The 26,415-nt window shown below is 36.8% G+C and overlaps 1 protein-coding gene across 4 annotated transcripts; it reads right to left on the reverse strand.

The window, feature by feature from the left end:
• Positions 1–4,607: 4,607 nt before the first annotated feature.
• On the reverse strand, positions 4,608–21,865 carry LOC107707264 (guanine nucleotide-binding protein G(I)/G(S)/G(T) subunit beta-1-like). Of its 4 annotated transcripts, none has more exons than XM_016511257.1 (11): positions 21,456–21,865; positions 15,066–15,173; positions 13,104–13,142; positions 12,855–12,961; positions 12,351–12,414; positions 10,945–11,107; positions 10,361–10,427; positions 8,832–9,033; positions 8,479–8,695; positions 7,457–7,572; positions 4,608–6,922 (listed from the first exon to the last, which is right to left on the reverse strand). In XM_016511257.1, exons 2-10 carry the CDS (start codon positions 15,120–15,122, stop codon positions 7,466–7,468), a joined length of 1,023 nt encoding a protein of 340 aa, XP_016366743.1. In that variant the 5' UTR covers positions 15,123–15,173; positions 21,456–21,865; the 3' UTR covers positions 4,608–6,922; positions 7,457–7,465. The 4 variants fall into 4 exon arrangements, with proteins under 4 accessions (XP_016366743.1, XP_016366739.1, XP_016366742.1 ...); XM_016511253.1 differs by having other exon boundaries at positions 7,429–7,572; positions 21,456–21,864; XM_016511256.1 differs by lacking the exon at positions 21,456–21,865 and adding an exon at positions 19,997–20,089 and having other exon boundaries at positions 7,429–7,572.
• Between the last annotated feature and the right edge of the window lie 4,550 nt (positions 21,866–26,415).

The raw sequence follows: 26,415 nt of genomic DNA on the forward strand, positions 1-26,415 counted from the left end.
GCTGCTTCAACACTAACTGCGTTTACTGAAACCACGCCTTCTTTCTTTTCGTGCACATTTGGGCGGCATTATGCTAATATTTCCACATAGTGAGGTAGATATGTGGGGGCGTGTTAGAACGAGCCGTTTTAGGGGGGCGTGGCAGAGTCTTAACTTTGATAAAGAATATCTCTTTGGTTTTGAGACTTTAGTCTTTGCAACTTCAGGGATCTTATCTATGCACAATCAGCTTTTAACACACCAAAGAGAAAGGAAAACTTGAAATCGCATCATATGACCCCTTTAAGACTTTGTAAAAGAGCATAATAGGACCCCTTTAACGCAACCGCGCTCTGTATTAAAAACAGCACTGAAACCGGAGTTTTACCGCGTTTAAGCAGCGCTAATAACAACAAAAACAATCCTTGTTAATAACCTCACCAAAAACGCTAATAACAAACCTTGTTCATCTCTCACAACAATCCGTCCACTATCGCTCCCTACCTTACATAGCCTACATATTTTCAATAGAATTAACCCCTTCTTCAGAATAAATACCTAAAATGAGGATTAAAAGCAAGAGTTAACACAAATATCAATATATAAGACGGATAAAACATTGTAGTTTTGCACATAATCCTTAAAGATGCAGTCCGTAACTTTTTTTGGTTAAAAATGATCCGAAATCAATATTTGAGCAAGTACATAACCAGCCAGTGTTCAAAACTATCGCATTCCATTAGCCCGATTCACAACGGTTAGCTTATAATAGTGTTTTCTAATTTAAGTGGTAGGGGTAGGTTTTCGCGGGAAATTCGCGCATGCTGCTGCGTCATTACGTCACGTCTGTAAACATAAAGAAGTTGTCCCGGCTACTAGGCTACCGCATGTGAGGATCCTGCAGGTGGCCGATCGTTTATAGCCTTTTCTCACAGCAGCCGGAATAATTCAATGTATCATTTTGATGGTGGATTGAAATCCATAAAGGATTATGTGTTTATGAAACACACGTGAATGAAATGAAATTATTCCAGTTTTAAATGTGCTTCTGATTACAGATAGCCTGGGATTACACAAGATTTGTATTTTAAGGACAACCAGTTCGAAGGGAGCATAATTTGCTTTTTGGGTTAAAATAATTTCTTAATATGAAATTCGAATGGCATGACAATTAGAGATTAGACTGTATAGAAATTAAAATCTACACGATAATACACACTATACTCATAGTCACGCAATGCTGATGTTTTTAACATTAATAATTTGAGAATAAAGTATAACAGTAATAATGATTTGCACGGTTTGATGTGATATGAGCTAACCGATCTTTAGATTTAATCACCATTGGTAGCACGATTTATGGTAATGCTTTTTTCCTCAGTTGGTCAGAACAAACATGGCAGACTTGTTACTTACTTGTTCAGATGACAATATCCGGTGAAAATTCTTATTTGGGTCATATATTCCAAGACGTAGGCTAGAATCTGTGATTGCGAAGTACAGTAAATATCCACACCGGTGCGGTGACTGACTGCCACACATACTCTTCAGAACATTAGATTCATCCGCGCTGGAGCCGTGCCGACTCACAACCCACGCAAGCTAGATAATTCCGCACACAGCTGCAATTCCAGGTTTTCAAACAGAGATGGCAACAAAGAGGCAAAACTTAAGGACTGCAGCTTTAACGTCCGCGCTACCTACCTTTAAGAGCACACCCACTCTGGTAAAACACGGAACGGTATAAACACAGTAAAACATGGTAATGGAAGAAAAAAACTCAGTGTTTAAAAGTGCATATATAGTTTTATCACAAACCAGCAAAGCTTATTCAAGAAGATACTTTTCGTTGTTACTAGAGGATATTATTGTAAGACACAGAAATCATTGTTTCCTACAGGAAATAAAAGTCACAAATGGTATCTTGTCAGTATCTGAATCCCAGAAATGATTCCCTAGACAGCAATGAGGTTAAATGGGGAGCAAATGGAGATGTATGCCGAGATCTTCTCAGATAGACATCTCATGTGCTTCTCTAGAGTTTCAGAAGGAATCTCAAAAATGGCTCAGATTTAAAAACCTGCAATCAAAAGACAGACATCTCCCATCATATTCTTCCAAGACTAAAATATGTTTTATTTTTTTACTGTATGACAACAGTTGAGTTGTTTGTCATTTCGTTATGTCATGTCGTTTATGAACTCCCCTATCTGAACAGTTTATTGGAAGTTGCAGTTTTAGTCAAGTTTCCAGGCAAGCAGAAGGTGTTTTCAAAGCAGCTTGTTCTGCTGATCGCACCACTGAAACATTTATCTGCATTTATCAGAAATGATTCATTGCGTTCATTATATCACTGGATCAAATAAATTCTGAAAATGAGAATTCCAAAACTTCAAAGACTTCAAAGAAACGTTCAATCCCAAAAAGCAACAGCTAGGCCTACATAAAAGACCATTATCTGTTACCCCATTGAGAGGAAATTCAGTGGAACATTTGGTGGAATTTGGCTGCAACTCCAGGTAATATGATTGAAGATGGGAAGAGTGTATAACTACGTGATTTCACTACATACCAAGATAATAAGGTTAATCAGTCTTTAAACCTGCATTACATATTTTTCTTAGAGGCAGATTGGCAGAAATTATATCTGCTGATTTGCAAACAACATTTTGCTTTCTCATTGCATATAGGGCCAGTATTATCAATGCCACCTCAGTGCATTCATGAAGGCATCCTACTACACAGCTTTACTACTTTTGTATGTTATCATTGACATTCTTTGTTTCATTTTATATGATGGTCTTTACTTTCTGTTAAACTGCATGTAAACATTTGTTTGTAAAGCACTGTGCGAAGAAGATTGTTTATGAAGTCCATTTTAATAAAATCACAAAAACAAAATTATTGGTCTTGACTACTGTTTGAACTATACAAGTGAGCTTAACAGCGTGAGAATACTAGCGTATACTTACTGCAGTGCATACTGTCTCCTACTTGCTCTGTTATTAACATGTATTCCTCTGCCAGAGTCATTAAACTCAGAATCTGTGACAATCCTACAACAGGCAACCATTTGAAACCAGAGTAATGCATTCTGTGTCCCAGTTTGCTTTTAAATAAAGTGGGTTATTTTAGTAAATGCATATGGGAAGTAATTAGCTGGTATTTGATTTCTAACAACATAATCACAAGTGTGATTGTGTCTCAGAAACTCATTTGTTGCTAAAGGAAGTCACTGCTTAGCTGAGGCATCTTCCATACACATGGTCTAGCATGCATACTTTTCCCAAGAAACAGGAATAGATCTGTCAGATAAGGTATAATTGGCCCAAAATCATTTCCTTTGGAGAAAAGGAGGAAAAACAACACACCAGAAAGAGAAAACAGATATCTGAGTTATTGAGGCACGTTTTCTCATCTAAACATTCTCGACCGCCTAAGAATGTTGCATTGAAAACTTTTTATTAATAACACCCATTAATAAAAGCACTAAAATATGCATGCAGTCTTTCTTGCCTAGAGACACATGAGAGTCATGATGACATGATAGCATCATGTTTTTGACTACATATTCATCTACAATTACACCATGTTTCTTAGCCGTTCTGATGTTCGGTTTCAAAAACAGCTGAACTTCTGTACAATTTCTGCATGCTTTTATGCACTGAGTGGCTGCCACATTAGCTGGTTAGATATTTGTATTAACAAGCAGATGTACCTAAAAAAAAATTAAGGTTTTGTTATGTTTGTCTGCTTTTCCTGAAGATAACTGCTGACTATTGCATAAGTGGTAACAATGAGCGGCTTGTGTAACTCCACAAATAATGCATTGTTGTAGATACATGTTCACATTCACATGCAAAATTAGCAATTGTTTTCAAATTTCAAACAGAACGTGTAGAATAGTAATCCATTTCGAGGACCTGCTGAGATGATCAGCCTTCTTGACAGCTGGTTTATTTAGAAATGTTATTCTTAAGAACAGTAATGGACACTTACAGCATGAAAAAAAGGAAACTCAAAGCATAGCAGCCAAATGACTCTGTTAAGTGCAGTACAGAAGATGCTCTGTTTGGACACAATGGCGATGTTTTCATTGGAACAACTTTTGTTTATACAGCCATGTTAATAGTTTATGTTTGCTTAATAATATTCTTTGGTTTTTGGCTGAATAGTACACATTTTGTTAGTAGTTGTTGACCCAAAGCCAGGGTTCCCACAGTGTTCGACCAATAAGGTTCGTGACCTTTGAGATCCTTTGTTGAGAGAATTTTAAAATTGTATATAAAGTAACTGTACTTGCAAATATGATACATAAGGACTTTTAAGATTTTATGAACTCCCATGAGTTTTCCAGGCTTGGAAATCACAAATTACCAATAAAAAGTTCTTCATAACCGATGAATACGACTCAATGAGGAAATGACTACCTGAAATCATTTCTAGCAAAGGTAAGCACACATCAGACTGGAAACATACCCAGATATCAAATGATGACGGCATGATTTACTCCAGGAAGTCTGAAGAACGAGGAACTGCTCATTCAGTCAGAACGGACCTTAAAAAAGCGCTTTTATTACGGCTACTTTCTGCTGCGGCAAACTCTAGCAAAACATCAGCACATCGGAGACATCTCAAACTTGTTTTATTACATCTTAAATAACAGTACATTTTAATATAGTATCTATGTTGCATCCAGCTTTCTGTGGTACACCGACAGACTGAAATTAAATACAAAAGGTGAGATAGGGAGTGCTGAGATCTACAGTTATGAATGAAGAGAGAAAATAAGGGGAATCCATTTTAATTGAACTGCAATTAATCTTTACTGGTGGCAGCACACACAAATACATCACAATTATTGTACATTATCGCAGAGAAAGGAAAAAAAACAATAAAAAAAAAAGTCACAACTATTAAAGAAAGTGCATCTGTTTACAGTGGAAAAAGAACAGAAGATTCTGCCATGTCAGATGCCATCTCAAAACGTTTAAAGAAAAGCCAAAAGAGTTTCTCGCGATTCTTCGATCGAATGTTTTGATTTAGAAAACTCGCGCAAAGGTTTTTCGAGCGTCTCAAACGGGACTTTTCTCAACTGTCGTTTAATTCAGGACAATTTCAGGAAGCTTGGCAATGATTTACAGGTCGTCTGCAGGAAATATATGTCGTTTCTCCCTCGCGATTTCTCACAGGTGCATAGCTTCGCCAGTAAAAGTAAAGGATGTATGCACAGCACGTCTAAAACATCTGGAATCGACGCTTCAATGGTCAAAATTTCTCGGTTTCGTCGTCCTGGTGGAGGTAAGTGGGCCTAAAGACGTCAGCGCCTGTTTGAGCAAATTCTACAGCATGCGACTACGTTAATTCATGGCAGATGAAATAAAACGCTTAACTTAAAAAAATTTCAGTATTATCATTATTTTCAGACATTGATTTGTACAACATTTCATTCACACAGTAGTAACTGTATTTCCAAGCACAGATAGGGCTATCTGCTCTCTCTCTGGAACTGGGCTAAAAAGAAAAGAAAAAGGTTTCGGATTTTCCAAGCACCGATCCCGACACCGCTGAAAAAAAACAAACCCTAAACACTCCCCGCCCGACCTCCCCGACGCCCGCCGACCAAAACCATCCCAAAAATCGGAATTAAAGCCAAAAGCTCAAAGGAACGTATAAACGTAAGACCAGAAGATAAGCTAAGGGGTTAGTCTGAACTGTTTTTAATCCGATGAAAGAGGGGATTGTATTTTTTGCTAGTTTTTTTTTTTTTTTTCACTTTTTTTGTACTTTTCTGTGCATTTTCTACATTAAAATTAGCATTCAATATGATTAACGGCATGTGCTTGGTTAGTTAACGCTTAAAACGTTAGTCAAGTTTCTTATTGTGCAAACAAAGCTGTGACGAGACTGGAAAGAAACATTAGCTAGGATATAATGCTGCATTCGCGTGCAAGTCGGATACCCATATTTACAACGGCCATTCGTAGATAAATGAAGCGAGTACCTCGGACTCAGAAATGGCAAAGTATTTCAAAGAGATATGACATTTTTATGGAATTTTCTTTTTTTTTCTTTAATGACAAAGGACCAGGATTCACACTGAGTGTTAACTAATGCACAGATCAGGATAAAATTTTTTTTTTAGAAAGCTAAGGCTGTTCTTATTAGCCGGTGATCGGCAATAGCCCAGCGATGTTAACAATCGGAACAGATCAGAGGTGAACGCTGTCTGGGGACGCCCAAAAATATGAATATTAAGCTTTCACAAGAGGGCGCGTGAACTTTACCTCTCGCTCGAGTCACGTTCATGAAAACTACACAACCTCTAGAGCAACCTAGTGCACACGAAAATAACAAAACAAAACACATGATTGGCATCGTCAAAAAAGCTGCTCTTCCATCCTGGTCTAGTTTCAGCATTTTACATGACTTTTCTTGTTTTCACATGGTTTTATAACAGGATTAAAAATTTTACTAATCAGAAACGTATCATCTAAACAGAAAAAACAGGCGGGAAAAAGATCTAGAAGATGGGACTATCAGATAAAAGGAACAAAAGAAGAAGAAGAAAAAAAAAAAAGTGTTAAATAATTTGTACAATTACACTCCAACATTTGCTTTCTAGACACATGATACATAAGCGTGGGATGATAGTGTTTTGTGTTTTCTCTTACAGGGTGACACAGAATGGTCCGAGAGGGAATGCAAGTTATTAATTTGATACCACAGGAAATCTTCTTTTTTCTCTTTTTTTAAGCTGGGTGATAAAACAAATTGTGCTCTTCTTGGTGTAGGAAAGGCATTGTTTTCCCTTAGAAGTTTTATTTCTTTTCATGGTGGTGTCAGTCAGTTTTATAAGGTGTTTTGTTGTTGACGATGCTGTGAAATTTAACATTCTAGAGTTGGAATTGTCTTCCAGTCAACTTTGGAGTTCAAATGATATCTGCGGACAGATAAAAAGAGACCAGAATGATAAAGCAGATATTCATAGAATGACTTATTTAGATCAGACAACTCTATATAATCCTGCGCTATAAATTCACAAGCAAAACAATTTATTTAGAAATAAATGTTTGCATAACAGATACTCTTATTTGTAAATTGAATTCTGTGAATCTACACCATAAAAAAAAAAAAACGGAGGTTGAAAATCAAATAGTTATTGAAGTATGTCTTTCTACTTCAATTGTAATTATATTACGAAATGTATATTTATATATCAAATTTAATCATAACATTTTATTTAAAAAAAAAAAAAAAAATATTAATTATATATAGATAGATAGATTTTACATCTACATTTTACTTTACATATCGGCCCTCTGATCTTCACTAACGTGTGGCCAAAAATAGCAGGAGGTGATACGAGGATACATTTAAATGGCATGTAAAACACACAAAGTATCTCTTTTTTGACATTAGGTTACGCTGGAAGAGGCTGACTCTTACTGTATCGGACATGTTGTATTGAAAGCACCTTCAGCGTTCAGTTCCAGATCTTGAGGAAGCTGTCCCAGGACCCTGTAGCCACTGCCATACCGTCATCAGTTACACCCAGACAGCTAACTCGGTTGTCGTGGCCGGCCAGCACACCTGAAAAAGTCCAATTGTCAGTAAACCATACAGTGTTTTATTCAGAAATTTGAAAAATTATTTTTACAAAGATTATTGGAGTATATTTTACAAGAAAACACTATTTCAGTTTTTCTACTTTAAAATGTTACTTGCCATTACTTTGTCATTAATGGTTCAATTTACTAGCAATTTGAGTGAAAATCGTTTCTACACTAATTTTTTTTTAATGGAAAGGATGAACAGCATTTTTGCAAAAGGAACTAGCTTAAAAGTCTCACTTGTACACTTCAAATTTTTTGAAGATTATTGTAGTACATTTTACAAGTATATACCATTTGAGCTTTTTTCTACTTTGGAATTTTATGTTTAATTCAGTGTGTTCCTTGCTGCTTCTTTGTAATAGTAAAATCTACTAGCTAATTACGAGTAAAAACTTTGCAAACACTAGTATATATATATTTATATATATACACACACACATTTATTAATTCAGTTGGATTTAGTAAAAAAAAATATTTTATTTTTTTTTAGAAAAGATTTTCTCTCAGAAATTCACTCAACAAAAATGATCAAACAAAAATTAGTTATTGCAAATACAAATATATGCACAGTACAAATGGTCTATTGATAAACAATCCACATATTAAAGCCTTAAAAAGTAATGTTTTACATTTTCAAATGAGCTGAAATACAGTGCGCCTGAACTGTGCATGTTTCCATATGCAAAAGAGACAAACCAATGTGGTGTGTTAGGAAGCAGGCACTGAACCATAAGTAAAACAACACCACTGTTTGTGTGTGTGTGTGTAGTAGTACGGTTGGTTTGCTTGCTTTCGGGGCGGTCACCAGACCACATGCCACTGATAGAAACTATTACTAGCATATGTTTGCAGTTTTTCAGCCATCTGCGTGTGTGTATCTCACCAGCGCGGTCGGCCTTGAGGGTGTCCCACACATTGCAGTTGAAGTCATCGTAGCCGGCGAGCAACAGGCGGCCGCTCTTCGAGAAGGCCACGGAGGTTATGCCGCAGATGATGTTGTCGTGAGAGTAGACCATGAGCTCCTGGTCAGCACGCAGGTCAAACAGCCGGCAGGTGGCATCGTCAGAGCCAGTCGCAAATGCGTTTCCATTGGGGAAGAACTGTGGGGGGGAATATGAGCTCCTTTTAGTTTCAATTCTTCAGGAAATTGCATGCACTACAGCACCTATTCCTAAGAACACAGCTTTCAGTTTTAATCTGTACTGTTGCTAGTCAGAATGAGGCAGGAACACTCACACAGATGGCGTTGATGTCCGACTCGTGGCCAGTGAAGGTCTGTCTGCACATGCCCTCACGGACGTCCCAGAGTTTGGCGGAGGCATCGCAGGCTCCTGACACGAACAGCCTGGTGTCCGGAGCCAGAGACAGACTCATCACATCACCGGTGTGACCCGCGAACGTGGTCGTCTGCTGACCGGTCTCTATGTCCCAGAGAGCACTGCGGGACAGATCACAGTGCTTCAAAACTCACATTCATACTCTGACTTGTATAACGGAGAAATCAAAATGCCAGTGGAAATGAACTGCAACATTTCTCAGAGCTGCAGATAAGAGCTGGAAAATCTGATCGTGTCTACATTTACAAGAAAAATAAATGAAAATAATTAAATATCTTATAATAAATATTATAGGTTGTATGCTAAATCTGTTTATTCTTGTGTCTATATCTTATTACATATTTTTACAATCTTATTACAATCCGCTTAAGTCAAGTCTGATGTCACTGCTTCTGGGTCCAAACGCTCTATCAGATGCCACAAGAAAACAAGAAATGGTACTAATATACACTCAGAATGTGATATAATACTACCAAAAAATTATAATCCTAACCTTTATCTCCAAACCTAAATCCTAGATGGCCAGACAGGGATTCATTTTATATAAATCGTTAAAATATTTGTGTTTGGGACGCTGTGAGCACGGAGACTATAGTGTACACTGGAAGTTTTTTAAAAATGTTTCACTTAAATGTGTAATATGAATAAACAGTGCTCATAAACGGCTGTTGAGATGGTATTCTCAAACCGAGAAACGAGTAGAGGCTTGGACCCGGAAACAGCATTCCTTACATTTCGACTTAACAAGCAGATAAGGTCTTTATTTGTTAATAAACAAAGTACCAATGTATTTTTAGATCATTTATTAATCTCTGCTAATATTGGTAAAAAAAAAAACACAAACCTTGATTGTTTGTTCGTGTTTACATTGCATTAATGTTAACAAACAAATGTAAAAATGTATTCATAAAAATCAAAATTAACATGAATTAACTTAAAACAAAAATAAGAAATAGACAGAAGATAGACAGATTCAGTCTACAACCTTAATGGGCCAAATGTTAGTTTGTAGTTCATGATATACATATTTCCCATAAATGAAATTTTTCTTTGATTATTTTTTCTTGTGCACAAGGCAGCAGTTAACACCATAAATTGGGTTAAAAATAAAAAAAAGTGAAGAAATAATTTTTGTTTTCCCCATAATGTTGTAGCAATGGTTCAAATGATGTTACTTCCCGAGTGTTGATTTTATAGAATGGTCTTTTTTTTTAAATAAAAGAATGCAGACATAACATAAATACAAAGCGTATGCTATTTAAATTCTTTTTTTATGTATAATCTGATTCCTGACTTTAACGAAAAATTTAAATATAAAAATATTCCTGTTGGCATTGATAGCAAAATCTGGTCCTAACTGCAGATGTAAGCTTCAGCATCTGAGATCTCCAAGCTTTGGTTTGCTGGGATACAGTTCCTCACACTCACCAGGTGGTGTCGCCAGAACTTGTAACAATCTGGTTGTCATCAACGAAGCGGCAGCAAGAGAGGTATCCTGTAAGACCGGGAGGAAATTTAACACATGATTCCAAACCAATATTTCTTCTCAAAATCTTAAGAAATGTATAATACTTTCCTTTAAAACAAAATAATATCTGTGAATGAACAATATGTCATTGTGAGGAGGATGATTTACATTGCTGTATTACACTAATGATAATATAAAGGGGAAAGGTGCTTATGTCATGAAAACAGATATCAGAAAGCGGGGGAAAAAAACAAATTGTCCTAATTCATCTAAAATATATTTTCCTATTTTTCTCTTGATTTAGTGGTGAAATATGACCTGGACATTTCTGCACCCATAAAGCAACTGAACAGAATGAGAGTGCACTATGTAATTGCTGATGCCGTAATTAAAGTCGATCAGATGAGGTATATTAAAAAGGGTGCAAAAAACACCAGTGCAGTTTCATGTTTTAATTACAGCTTTGCTAAACACCGACCCTTGTGTATATTCACAAGAGCCAAGATCAGAGTGTGTGAGTGTTTCGGGAGGACACGTCCTGTACCTGTGTGACCGGCCAGCTCACGGCTGACACGCACGTTCCCCTCACGAGTCTTGAGGCTGTAGATGGAGCAGATGTTGTCTAAGCCTCCACAAGCAACGTAATTCCCTGAAGGAGCGTAGGCACAGGTCATCACCCAGGAGGAGCGCAGAGGAATGGCGTGGACCTGAAACACAACATACGAATGCTCAGGAAAAGACATATGGAAGAAACCAGGAAGTAATACAAATCTGTAGCAGAAACCATTTCAAATAGCTGATCATCAGAGGGTCTATATTACTTCGTTTTAGGGAAAAACTGTAAAATTTATAATGACATAACAGAAACTAGGTTTTTACAAAATGCAAGTGTTTGCCTATGCAAAAGATGGGTAACTTTTTAACTGAAGTGTTTTGAACATTTTAGGTTTCAATCGTGCCCATCCTGCAACATTGGCACAACAAGTTACAAGCTTTTTTTTTTTCCCAAGCAATAGTGATGCTTGGTCTGTGGCAATTAATTAGAGAAAATAAATAGGAATTTACCGAAATTAGACAATATTCAATTATCTTTTATGTGGTTGATAATTAAAATGTATTTATCTTCATATTTTCATATGAATAATAATAAACAATAATAAAAAAAAATTTTTTAAAACATGTTTAGAACATCAATTAAGACTTGGAATATTTTTTTTTAGGTTGATAATGGACCCTTTTCACAAGACTGTGATGACACGTTTAACAGTCATCAGCATCATAAATCCTCGAAAGTTTTTTTATATATATATATATTTTTTTAAATGTACATACATTTATGACACTATACTTTGTATTATATCACATTTGCATCAAATTACAAAAAAAACTAGTTAACGCGAGGGTTTTTCTAATGCAGCGTCTATGGGAGGGACGGTAAATTTGACATCGTTCTCTCTTCTGACTGCCGATATCAGTCTCTCCATTTTTTTGAAACTCATGAAAACACTATCATGGAATTTTTCTTTTGTTATTTGAGCAAATGGGAACGCAAAAAATATATTTGTGGTCCTCTCCCATTCACTGCTCTTGAAGTAACCCAACTATGAACTTCCGCAGCTGAGAAACCCGGAAATGTGGAAAAAGGTCCATTAAGATGCATTATAAAAAGATCAAAAGATATTAGGAGGCGTATAATTTAAAAATGTATAATTTATTTTAATTATACATGCTACAATCAAACAACTACTATACTACAACAGCTGCCTATTTAGAACAATTCCATTACTTAAAATTTTTTTTAAAAAAAATCAATATGGCTGCCAGTATCCACCCCAGAAAATAGGTGCACCTTATTAAAACTCTTGCCAAAACAAAATGCTGTGATACTGAAATGCTCTATATGACATTAAAATTCAAGAAATCAAAGAATAACAAGTACAAATATAATACCTTATTTGTGGTATAACTGTCCCAAATAATGAGTTTTCCATCCTGGGAGGCACTGACAAGCAGCCTGCACAGAAAGCACAAGAGCACAGTTGAGTGAGTGGGGTTTACAGCCCTAAGAGGGAACATGGATGTAAAAATCACAGCCTGCACAACAACAATCAGGAGGATTGTCTCACGGAACAATCTTAAACTATTCCCAGCACCATTCGGCACAAAAATGGTACCGTTATGGATTTTTATTGGCTGTAGCTATAATAGTAACAACATGCTTAGTCATAACACCTACTTACAACCATCACTCACCACCTACACAAACACAATAAAAGAACATGATTCAATGCAATAGGGATAGCATGCAGTAGCCACCCCTTGAGCCATGAACCCGTCCACCTCCACTGCAAAAGGGAAACCCCTCTGTCTCTCTCGCCCTGATGTATAAGGATGTTTTCAAAGGGCTTACAAATAAGGTCAGGCCACCATGCAAATAACGTGCCGGTTCTGTACCTGGAATCGGTGCCCCAGTGCATGGCGTAGATTTTAGCCAAATGTCCTCGCAGTGTTCTTCTTGTGCGCATCTGGATTCGGCCAACAGGGTCGATGTTGGCTGTGATCTGAAAACGTGTGTGAGAATTAAAAAAACTGTGTAATTATCCACACAGATGGCAGCGGTATAGAGATTAATCTGTTTGTTTAAATTACGTTTACTTAAATTAACACATTTAAACAGAAAATTAGAATCAAACATTTTCTTACCTGTGATAGTGTGGCATCCGCACAAGCTTTTCTTGCATCCTAGGAAAGAAAGAAACGGAGAAAACAAGTTTAGATACTGTGGAACAAGGCATTATTTCATGATTATGTAATATTCAAAACATTTAGGGTTAATGTTTAGTATATAATAACCATACAGTAACATAAGATATGTTTTAACAGTGATATACAATTCCTTCTTTAAAAAAATGTTTCACATCATTCAACACCTTGCTCAAACTGAGTAATCGAATTGGTAGCATTATTGACCTGTTAAAGTTAATTTAATCATTGATTTGATTGATTATGGCCAAAGGTCAAAGATTTGAGACAAATTTGGTAATTTTATAACACAATAGCGAAGGATTGGTAAAAATATCTCAGGCTGAGATGAAATGTAAAGCGGCTTCATGGAGGAAGTATCGGGTGTAAATTCTTTCTGGAACTCATTAGGGAATGAGAACAGTACAGTTACAGTAAATGTTTTTCTTGCATAGTGTAAAACTATGTAAATAACCACCCTCTGTATTTAAATGTCTTTTGGTTATGCAAATACTTCAGTAACAAGAGACTACCAAGTAATCAGGTTGTAAAAAAAACAAAAACAAACATGCACATACTTTATAGGACTTAATAGCTAGATTGGAAATATGCTTAGTTTTAAAACACTGATATTTTAAATATAGCAGACATGTCAAAATCTCTAATCATGAATGTTATTTGTTTTATTGGTGGTTGACATTTACCACAACAACAACAACTGGAGGCTACACAGTCCTCTTTCAACCTGGAGTCTTGAAGGGATAGTTTACCCAAAAATGAAAATTCTGTCATTCTGTTTACTCAGCCTCAAGTTGTTCCAGACCTGTATGAGTTTCTTTCTTCTGCTATACACAAAAGTAGATACTTTGAAGAATGTGGGTAACCAAAAAAAGTTGCTGGTCCCCACTGACTCCCATAGTATAAAAAAAACTTACTGTGGAAATCAATGGAGACCAACAACTGTTTGGTTACTTTTTTTTTTTTTTTTTCAAAATATATCTTTTGTGTTCATCAGAAGAAAGTCAGTCCACACAGGTTTGGAACAACTTGAAGGTGAGTAAATTACAATTTCACCTTTTTGGGTGAACCATTTAATTTGATGCTCAACTTAAAATGCTGAATAATCAGTAGATATTTTTCTATTTTTTAAAGGGGTCCTATTATACTTTTTCAACTTTAGTTAGTCTGTAATGTTGCTGTTTGAGCATAAAAAAGATCTGCAAAGTTACAAAGCTCAAAGTCCACTTCAAAAGGAGATATTTTATTTAACAGAAATCACTTTTCAAAAACTACAACGAACGACTCGTTTGGACTACAACGCATATTTTCCGGGATTCCGGGTTTAAATCGCGCTCAAATTTATTTGATTTTGAGCAATATTTACACTGAAGCTCGCAGGCAGCTGTGGTAAGGGGCATGACATTTCCCGACCAGGCGCCGAGTGGTGCCAATGCCAACACACACTGGCCCAGCTAACCAATCACAGCACATTTCGTATTTCAGAAGGCGGCCCTTGATTTGATACAGGAACTATTCGAGCCTCATGCCAGGCTGGGGAGAGCGTTGTTGTAATAATGTAAAATATGTGGAAAAATAATGTGTTTTTCGAACAACCTAGTATGAGAGCCTGTTCTAGTACACCCCCAAAACAAAATCAAGACTTTGTAAAAGAGCATAATAGGACCCCTTTAAAGTAATAAGATTAATATTAACCAGGCCAATCCATTAGTCCATATTTTGCAATTTTGGAGTACAATATTTAGTATATATTATGTCAAATTACCATTCATTCGATTTTAGCAACTTTAAGTTTCAATTGCATTATACCATATACATTTTCAATATATGTTGCACGTCTTGTGTTACAGGTATGTATTAGGGATTAATGAATGCAGTTGTGTATGAGATCAGAGAGGTCCTCACTCTGATCTGGTTCTTCAGCTGCTCGGCCTCCTGGCGTAACTGGTCCAGTTCACTCATTTTCCTCTTCTAAAGCTCTGCCTCACTCCTACTGCCGGGACACGTTCTGATCTACAGCAGAGAAAAAGAGAGAGAAAACATTTAGGACCAAATTCCAATTTGAAGGTTATCCCTTCAAAAGATATTAACGGGAGGGATATCTGGCCTTTAGTCTGAATTTTTGAGTTTTAAAACAATTAAACTGGTCTCAACATCAGATAAACAAACACCCATACTGTTCACACTAATATCGCACACTAGCTGCATCTACAAGAAGGACACTCAGTCTGCATTTACCATGTCATGTAACATTGGATAATGGATCGCTAGTAGATTGTTTATCAATACACAAGTGTGTAAATTCAAGATCCCACCCCACCGCATTAGCTACTGAAAGCAACCAAAGAACCATTTCCTCTTGTGGTGAATTGAGTTGTTGCTCCTTAATGAAAAATGCAGAAGTACAATTAGAACAGCAGCAAGAAACGAGCTGCGATTCGGTCCTTTTATGATGTCAATAATCTGCAAAGGAAAAAAAGTCCTTATCCTAAACTCTAGCATGAAATTTTTTTTTAAAGACAACATAAAATGGCATTTTATTTCCATAATGTGCCAAATTACAAGTGAAACAGGATATTCAATGAGAATGTAGGGCAGAACTCGATTTTATCCATTGGGAATTGATTGGATGATGAAAACTGGGCGCTACATCCAAAAACGGGGTCATGTGGTTGGAGGGAGGGACTGAAAAAAAATTAAGAGCTTGATGACATCAGCTGAAAAGGAAAGTCGTTTCAAAGGCGGAGCAAGTCATTTAATTTAAATGAACATGGGCATCGGGAATGTGAATTAGGAGAGTAAATGGGGTCATTTTAATTAATTTAATTCAAAAGACTAATGGCAATCAACTATAATAGCTAGCATTGAAGGTTAATATGCTGCAATGTCCATACTGGGCAACTATTCTTTGTCTGGCTTCCAGGATGAAATGCTGATTCCAAACAGCGATTCCTTTATAAAAATAACCTGATGCACTCTGAAACCCTTAAAGCCTGTCCGTTTTAATCTCGATTTAGAGCAAACGCACTCGACTGACAACAGCGAGTTCTTCTAGGCCAGCTCTCATCCTATTAGCGTTCCCAGCCAACAGCCATGTTTTCACACCTCTCTCTCCACAGTGTCATTGACATAATCCTGGGACACGCTTGATTCAGCTCCTTCAGGCAAATCCAGTTAAGACACACCGGGGACACTGATCGGAAGAGCAGCACCTATCCTGCTGACCCAAATCCTTCATGCACTCAGACAAATGGCTGATGAAGGCAGCTGTTTTAATGGGCCAACGGATTGTACGTATCTAACGCTGGAGAAAGGCAGCTAATGATGGGATTAATTTTAGAGGTACGTGAAGAGCAAGGAAAGGGTCTTAAAGCTGCGGGAGATGCAATGGCGGACAAAGGTTTCAAGTTAATGCAACTGTGGCACATTCGCGGTCATGTGCATATGAGTGAATTGACCATTCTAGGCCAACATCGTATGACCTACTTTAGAAAAGAGTCATGAAAAATGACTTTTAATTTAAATATAGACTAATTTGCAGCTGCACAATATCTCTATTCTCAAGCAGCTGTCATCTTTCCCATTAGCCTGGTCTTAGTAGTCCCGATTTGAGCAAGATGAATGCAGGTTCAAGCTTGAGCAAAGACTGACTAGAAGAACATCAAGACCAGGGAAGGGCTGATGGGAGAAAGGATGAAGAAATGATGATAATTACACTGCATGGGTCAGCTGAGGGCCGTCAGGCAATGATCAATACTTTTGAGTGATATTAGCACTACATAACAGAGAAGCCACACATACGCTTGTTACTCCCAGATGTCTGTGGTCGGGCAATCTAACTGGAGCACTAAAAATTTGGTTGGATCCATTTCCTGTAATTGCCATTGCCCTCTGGTGCATTATGCCATGTCCTAATTGTGAAATCAATGGTTCCATATTTGAAAAGTGAAAGTCGGCTGCGTGAACGAGCAAGGCGTATATGCTACCAGAAGAAAAATCTCTCAAACATTTCTCGACAGTTTTCTTGAATGTCACCCAATGAAAGAATTAAGCATCCCATATAAACAGTTAAAAAACATTTGGGAAGTTACACACATAGCAAACATAGCTCAAAAACTGATAAAGGCAGGCAACCGATAAGAAAACATACTTAAAATTCAACAAGACTAAGGATATGGTCTTAGCTTACAGAAACAAAATACTTAAAAGTATGTTGATGACGACAAGCACTTGCAAGTAACTTCCTGCTACTTGCTGAGAAATTCCTGAGACACCAGAATCACTGTCATGTGGCCGAGACCTTTAAAAGTTCCTTAAAGTTTCAGGTTATACTCTGAATTTCTTACCTTACGCGGCGGCTTGCACAAGGCTCCTTGTGTTTGACAGCCAGAAAATGTTTCTCTTGGTGAACGTCTTATCCTTTCCAATACACTTGCTTCTTCCTGATTGGCTGACCTCTTAAATGGGCCTGCATCAAGACAATACGCCTAAGTCCTCTAATCTTGCTGATCAAAATGACATGGTTACAAAAGGTAAGTCCCTCATCTCACCTTCAGTACAGCACAGCTACTCAACCCAACATGAATACTACTAGAGAGGCGCCAGTATGAAAAATTTGGTGGATACGGATAGCGATTACTATTTTTATTTGGTCAATACCTGAACAATGGTCTATATTAAATATAAATATTTCTTTATTTATGCATATAAAGAGTCCACTGCTTGAATTGGGGAAAACCCCTAATATTACTGGCATTTAATATCAATCCAAACTAAGTCCAAATATCAAGCCAATAAATGTAACTTTCTATGCTTTGATATCACAGCATAGAAAAGCTTAAACTGAAAAAAGGCCCTGATATTATAACAAAAGCAGAAAAAGCCTTATTTTCTTAGAAAACAGCATAGAACAAAAAGCAAAAAATAAACTCAGATATTTAAAATGAACTCCGATATTAACAGCTTTCAATATTGACCTAATCAGGCTAATGCAGATCACTTTTAACAAAGAAAACAAAATAAACAGCTGATGACCATTTATTAACTATTATTCCATTGAAAACAAAAAATGGAAATAATAAGCCTGGATATTACAGGCTAACAGTACCAGAGTAATCAGGACGATGCTGATCATTTAAAAAGGAAGATACAGCACAAATATTGGCTGAAACTGATATTGTCATCACAAACACAAACATGATGTAGTTCAGTGTTACAAAGCCACATCATGAGCGGGGTTCACCTTTTATTGTCTGCCGAAATGAAACTTCATTATGCACAAATACTGAATATTCTGTGCCAAAGACCAGAGTATAAGATAGCACAAAGCAAAGTCGAAAAGTTGAATGCAGTAAGGCATCAACATATGTGCTAGCAGAGCTCAATCTCACCCTCTCAACAAACACTTGATCAGAGTCAGCTGACTGCAGGACAAAAAGAGAGCTGTAAGAAATGGCCTAAAGGTTCCACAGACTGCGTATTCACAGGTCACTTTAGGGCAAATCTTTCTTAGATCCTTTTAGAAAACATTTATTTCACAAAACCCTTTGTAAATGATCCAAACACACTAAAAATGTTTGACTTGATAACGCACGCCGCCACCGATTTCCAAACAGAACTTTATTCCATCAACATAAATTACTCCAACTGCTGGAGGATGATGCGGCTTATTAGGCATTAACAGAAGAAAAATAAAATGCATATCGCTAAAGCTGGATCACAGGAAAGACAGTAACCAGCACTATCACTATCCAAGCCTGTAATCCTAAAAGCTAAAATCCACGTACAGTAAATCTGTAATCCCTCTCAGCGTCACTCATGGAAAAACAGCTGTCCGGAGCTGGGCTGTTTTAAGTCCTTGCACTATGCATTCAAAAAAATACTGAACTTTTGCTAATTGTCTTATTATTAACTTCCACACATATTTTACGCGGAAAAGACAACAAAATGAAGTTGCTGCGGATCCACGTCACAGGAATCGCCTTTCTGGAAAACTTCACAAATTTAGGAGAAAGATACATAGTGGTTTTACATGAACAATCTCAACATCTGAATGACAAACGGGTGTCAACATGAAAATAAAAAAAAAGGATATTCAGAAACTCCATTATCTGAACAGAAATCAATTTTGCCATCACAGCCCCCCACTTATCAGCTTCTAAGGCGTCCAATGGGAATCAAACTGATGCTTTTAGTTACCTACAATTACACAAATAAATCAATGTGTGTGTATTCAATACCAAATTGTCAAGCAAACAATGCATATCATAAATAAGCCATTCAAGAAGGATTTCCAAAATGTAAATGCATATGGATTACAAATAATGTGTTAGTAGATATAACGTTAAATTAAAAACCAACATTGAATATAATGAATATAACAAATAAACTCAAGGGAACCAACTCTGATGGACAAAAAGCAGGATGTTTGCGTGGCTTTCACAACTATAAAAATCAATATATGCAGTGCAGCACCCATTTTGCTTTCGTTTTAAATTGATAAACCATATACATTCGCATTACCTAAACACAGCATGCCATTGTGAGCGTTATGTGCACGTTAATACACAAATCTCTACAGATAAAACACCAACAGAAGTGCAGAGCACCGAATAGCACAAGTTGAAATCAAAAATGCGTTTGTGTTAACGATTACGTCACGACGCACTCGAAATACTATTATATACGCGATTATTTCACAACTCATTTGGCGTAAAATGATGGACGTGTAGCTTTAGTGCACTAGACACGTAAAGAGCGTTTCATTCTAAAATGCATCAACATTTGCATCGAAATGTTTACCAAGGCTCGTTTTTAAAACAAATCGCCGTGCTTACAGCGGAACGGTGCATTTCCTCGCCGTTTCAGTGGATTAAATCAACGGCATGCTGATATGAGTGCGGAGAGGGAAGCCGGAGAGAGGCTACGGACGCCATCTTGTTCTTGGGCCCCACATTGAAGAATTCATTGATTCCGTTTATTTATTCATGATCGGTGTTCCTTTATCTAAATGCCAGCGAAGAGAAAGGCAAACTCGGTCGGTAGGGGGAAAAAAGGAGGGGGGCGCAACATATTTATCCCATAGCCTATATTCCCCCGACCAATCCCTTAATAGTGACCTCAATACTGAGCTGCTCGCCCGTTCTTAAAATATTCCAGCAGCGATAATAAAGGCCATCAGGCTCCATTCATTTCGCGTATCTGAAGAGCTGCAGCGCTTTTTGCTGCATTACTGTGATAAATGTTGGCCGGTTCGCAGGAGAAAACGCATTTAACATTGCTTTATCATCAACAAAAGCAGTTTAGGGAGGATCGTAGTGGAGCATCACTGAGATGTCGGGGAGGGAGGCAGTGCACCTATGTAACGTTACCTGACCAGCAAGGCCTTTTAAATAGAGACTTGTACGTTAACGTTACATAGTTAAAGAAATCCAATTAGGTTGTTTTAAAGACTAGTTAAAAGCAGCAGTGCACGCTTAATGCAATGAAGACAAACACTTACACGCTAAGTCGCTTAAATGCAAACTGGGATTCAGGTTAAGCCAATTGGACTCGTGTAATAAATCCATTTGCACGTAAATATATAAATAAAACACGCACACGCAAGAATAGCTTGGAATATTCAGCCAGATGGTGCCGATTGTAATACACAATCGGGTGAACAAATAACCGACTAATCTTTATTTACCGACTGCAATTCACATCCAGTAGAAGGCAATTTCTTAACCAGCATTTGGCGAGCAAAAAAATCCTCGATTCTTTAACACAGAGGAAGGCCTAGCTGGGTTGAAAAGCCGAATATTTTGCCAGCAGAAGCTCCAGTAATTAGCCAGTTAGCTTACAGACCAGCCTCTCAACCAAAACCCCTACCACCCTTGCCCAAAATCGACCTTTAGTGCTTCTAAAACACCCCTAACCACCACACAGCCGATTTCTCACAATCCTCAATCGGTTTGATTTCTGAGGTAACGTTAACGCCGTTTTTAGGTGCTAGCAAGCTGACTCGCGCAAAACGGCCTCCGGTGAAGTCGGCCGACACCATTCGCGCTATATTAACAAAACGAGCGATTAAATGCACCAAAAATTCGCAATAAGTGCAAATAACTGTTCGAAATGACTGTTTTTTGGTCAATTTGCCTGGCATTGTGTATGTAAATCGGTCGGCTAGCCGCTACCTGCGCCTCACCCCACCCCCTTCATTCTCTATGGTGACCAGCATTTTATCCAACAAATTCATCCGTTTTAAACGAAACAACCAGTTCCACACACTTGAAATAAGCATTTAGTGCTCCATACCTGTTCTCAATCGTAAATGGCCTTTGTTTATATGGCATTGACCGAAAAAACCGATGGTGTGGCTGTCAAATCCACGCATCAACGAACAAGACGAGCTAGCTCGCTAACTAGCAGCGGGAGAAGTACCGAGTCCACTGCCACAGCGACAAAACTCGCTCCAGCGGGCGGGAAATGAGCCTGTTTGAAGGGGGGATCTCAACTGCGATGAAAAACTGCACTCATAAATGTCCGATTGCAGACTTTGGTCAATGAATAAATCCGTCGGTGGCCACTTCCCGTTGCCTTCCTTGAAGGAGCACTTCTCTCCAGTTCAGTTCACCTCTCATCCGGCCATCAGACGGAGATGGGCGCGGTAACCCTGCAGTCTGCCCTGGGAAACCCCACGCCGCAGCGAGCGAGAAGAGCCGCGCTCTTACGCAGGAATGGAATTGACAGAAACGTTTCCAAGCCAATTTAGCAACATTTGTACACACAGCTGCACGTCTTTCTACTGCTATTTGCATCGAAATGTTGTCATTATAAAACAGATATACCATGATTATAACAAACGTATAAAATACACTTGAGCACAGACTTTAAGACTGGGGCTAGTTGCCACACTTTTTCAGAATCAGATCATAATCAGAAAGAGCTTTATTGCCAAGTGTGCTTAGACACACAAGGAATTTGTCTTGGTGACAGAATAAGCTTCCAGTGCACAGACAGAGTGACAAGACACAGATAACAAAATAAAAAAGTGATTAAAAATAAATATGTGAAAACAATAGACAGTATATTTTACTCCTGACAATATTTTTCTGTTTATCTTAGGAAGTTAGTTTATAGGCACACATCTTAAAGACTGCAAAAGGCAATTGAACATTTCCACCGCTGTCATAAAAAAAAAAAAAAGAAGATATTTAACAAATGTGGGCCTTTTGTGACAACATGCCCCAACGGGAGCCTGCCATTAAAAACATTTAAATCTACCTTGATTATATAGTAGGCAAACTAACAAACGAATACCGACGCATTGCATTACTTGAGACATGGTACCAATACCATGTTTAACAATAACAAGTACTAAATGTACTACAATGTACAATGGCACTATACCTCCCATTAGAAGCATCACTTTATTGCATTGAAAATCATAATTTCAGCAGCCTTCACACTAAATTAAAACTTTTTGTTTGTTTTGAACTAGGTGTTTGAGAGCAGCATTTGACATGTGACAACTAGCCCCATTTTTTTTTATATAACAACAACAAGAGAGAGGACAAAATGAAACTAAACTTCTAATAGTGGAGGGAAAGCTTTAATTTAGTTTGAAAGCTGTTGAAAGTGATGCTTCTAATGGGAAGTATAGTAGTGCCATTGTACATTGTAGTACTTTTAGTACTTGTTATTGTTAAACATGGTTTTACAATGGTACCATGTCTCATGAGTCATGCAGTGCGTTGGTATTCGTTTGTTAGTTTGTTGACCATCACTGACCAATGTATTTGCATTGTATTTCAAGGTACTTCAAAGAATACCCTGGTAAAAGAATTACCATGTACAAAAACAAACAAATAATACCATGGTAATTTAAAGGGACAGTTCACCCAAAAATGAAAATTCTGTCATTAATTATTCAACCTCATGTCGTTCCAAACCCGTAAGACCTTCGTTCATCTTCAGAACACAAATTAATTTCCCTTTAACAGTTCTTTTAGTGTTGAAATGAGGAATTACAGGAACTTCAAGCAATTATGTGATGCTTTTTGAGAAGTATTTTCATCAATTACATGGTGACAATGAGAGGAGCTTTGGTAAAATTATCCAGAACTTATTTTTAGTGAACTAGATTTTGGGCCCCGAGTCATTAGTGTTTCACAGTGACAGGTGTGATGAATATCTACAACATGAAACAAATGTTCTGCTTCTCTTTTCAGCTGACATCACGACTCTTATTTTTCATCCTTTGCTCTCAAACCACCTGTCATAAAGAGAAGATTAAATGTCCAGTCCATTTCCAATGGATAAAATCAGGTTATTTTTTTGCACTGAATATCCTGTTTTATTCAGAAATGTCACAATATGAAAGTAAAATGATTGCTAATGCCATTGCATGTTGATTTTGTACTTAAAGGGTTATTTGACATATATTTTACATTAGACAGCTGGAATTAGCCAAATAACATCATGTTTGGTGAAAAATATTGTTTTGACCTTCATGCTGTTAATATAATCTGACTGAACATTTAACACAATAAAGTTAATTTCAGACTTTAATGTGAATTAAGAGGGAAACATGCTTAGGCTATTTGTTAAGAAGTAAAATATAATTTCTGATTTTGAAAATGACCTATATGGTTGAATCTTACAAAACCTCACAAAACCATGTCTGGGTCATGATACTATGCAATTTTCATATTCATTAAAAACTATCAATATTTATTTTATATTATACTATTTAATATCAATGGTGCTGTATATTACATAATCTAAAATTATACTAATTGACTAAAATGATTACTAAAACCAAGTTGTTCTTTTGTTTTTTTTTATTAATTAATTTCTTATGTTGGCCTCTGTAAATAAACAACAAAAATAAAATCCATCAGTTTTTCAAATATCAACTTTTACACTCAAATTGCTACGTATATAATATAATTTGTAATGAACAATTTAAAACTAAAGTATTTTTACCATAGAAATAGAAGGGATATGAAATCATACATGGCTAAATGAAGTAAAAAAAATTGCATATGGTACACTGAGTGTTGCTTGCATGTATTATCTTGTAACTAAGGATTATATTTACTCTGTATCTCCTCCTCTTAGCATGTTAGACAGTTAATTTGAGAGCAGTTTGGCTTGTGTTTCATAAACAGACAAATAAGAGGATTAGAGTGGATCAGCACTAATGCATTGTCACCGCTAGAAGGCAGCGTTGGCCAGAAAGATATTTTTAATAGCATATGGACGACGCCATCTGCAGATTGTGTACTACAATGAACACATGACAGTGACATTTTAATTGTTACAAAACATTAGGCAACGGATGTGCTTCAGTCTTCAGCCCACTTTTAGAATGACATCATTCATAATCCATCCATCTTTTGGATTAATTTTAGTCAACAATTCATTTTAAGCAAGGATTTGTTGTCCCACATACAGTGGCTAGCACTTAGCATCAACATATATGTTGGATAAAAGGCACTTTAGTAATATTAATGTTTAATACTGATATTAAAATGTTGTTTTGACTGGTAAAGGCACCTTTAAAAGTGAAGGCTGCCGGGTGTTAAAGGCGCTGTACCATGAAAGAGACAAAAAAAATATCAGGATGCAGAATGCAGAGCCTTGTTTGATGAGGAGGTAAAGGCTACACTGAAACACCCTCAAAACTTTGCCATCAAACAGAGTAATATTTTGCATGTTTTTTTTAAATTTTATTAACGAAATAGCACTTGACTTGAGAACAAGCAGAAGCACTAATAAATAATATTCAATAAATATAGTATAACCTAATTTCATTTTGTATGCCTACAATGAACAAGTAAACAAATTACTCATTTGTAAAAAACAACAAAAACAACAAAAAAAACACACTTTTAAATTACTACAAAAATATTCTTTAATTCTCTTTAATAATTCTCTTTAAAACACTTAGGTATTAAAATATAACAATATTTATACAGTTATTATCAGTACTAGGCTTATTAATAAAATGGGATAATTTCTTCCATCACTGATCAATTTTCTGACATTAGATATTTTGTTTATTTCAATAATATTATAATTATATAAATTAATTAAAAACATACAGTATATCATTATGTACATGTCATATTTAATTTAAACTTAATTGAAAATTGTTGTAGTTTTCATAATGAAAATTATGCCAGGAGCATTAAGATTTTGCATTGTGAAATTTTCATGACAGCATTATACAGTGCCGTGAAAAGGTTTTTGCCCCCTTCCTGTTTTTTTTTTTTTTTTGCATATTTGCCCCCCTTAAAAGATTCAGATCAAACAAATTTTAATATTACACAAAGATAACCTGAGTAAATACAAAATGCAGTTTTGAAATAATGATTTCATTTATTAAGGGAAAAACAGAGCATCACACTACCACCACCATGTTTGACTGTTGCTATGATGTTCTTTTTCTGAAATGCTGTGTTGGGTTTATGGCAGATGCAACGGGACACACACCTTCCAAAAAGTTCAACTTTTGTTGCATCAGTCCACAAAATATTTGCCCAAAAGACTTGGGGACAATCAAGATATTTTTTGGCAAATGTGAGACGAGACTTTGTGTTCTTTTTGGTCAGCAATGGCTTTTGCCTTGGGGCAGGTTTGGGCAGCTTTTTTCCCTTAATAAGTGAAAGTGACGTGACATGTGGCCAAGTATGGTGACCCATACTTGGAATTAGTGCTCTGCATTTAAACCCATCCAAAGTGCACACACATAGCAGTGAACACACACCCGGAGCAGTGGGCAGCCATTTTTTGCTGCGGCGCCCGGGGAGCAGTTGGGGGTTCGGTGCCTTGCTCAAGGGCACCTCAGTCGTTGTATTGAAGGTGGGAGAGAGCGCTGTACATTCACTCCCCCCACCTACAGTCCCTGCCGGTACGAGACTCGAACCCACAACCTTTTGGGTTACGAGTCCGACTCTCTAACCATTAGGCCACGACTTCCCCCTAATAAATGAAATCATCATTTAAAAACTGCATTTTGTATTTACTCAGGTTATCTTTGCGTAATATTAAAACTTGTTCGATGATCTGAATCTTTTAAGTGTGACAAATATGCAAAAAAACAAACAAAAAAAAAACAGGAAGGGGGCAAAAACCTTTTCACGGCACTGTATATATCTATATTTTATGTTAAATATATATTAACACTATATTATTGTTTAGAATTGTTTAGATATGTAATACGTTTTATTATATATATATATATATATATACACACACACATTTTTGT

Source organism: Sinocyclocheilus rhinocerous, unplaced genomic scaffold, assembly GCF_001515625.1.
Source record: "Sinocyclocheilus rhinocerous isolate Xijiao unplaced genomic scaffold, SAMN03320098_v1.1 scaffold1767, whole genome shotgun sequence".
Lineage (NCBI taxonomy): Eukaryota > Metazoa > Chordata > Actinopteri > Cypriniformes > Cyprinidae > Sinocyclocheilus > Sinocyclocheilus rhinocerous.

Bases quoted from the DNA above. Each gene is read 5' to 3' on its own strand.
- LOC107707264 (XM_016511257.1), bottom strand. From the start codon at position 15,122: ATGAGTGAACTGGACCAGTTACGCCAGGAGGCCGAGCAGCTGAAGAAC. The intron at 12,415-12,854 runs GTACAGAACCGG...CTTTCTGTGCAG, and splicing joins CACTGGGGCACCGATTCCAG to GCTGCTTGTCAGTGCCTCCC. The intron at 11,108-12,350 runs GTATTATATTTG...GTTGTGTTTCAG, and splicing joins ACAGTTATACCACAAATAAG to GTCCACGCCATTCCTCTGCG.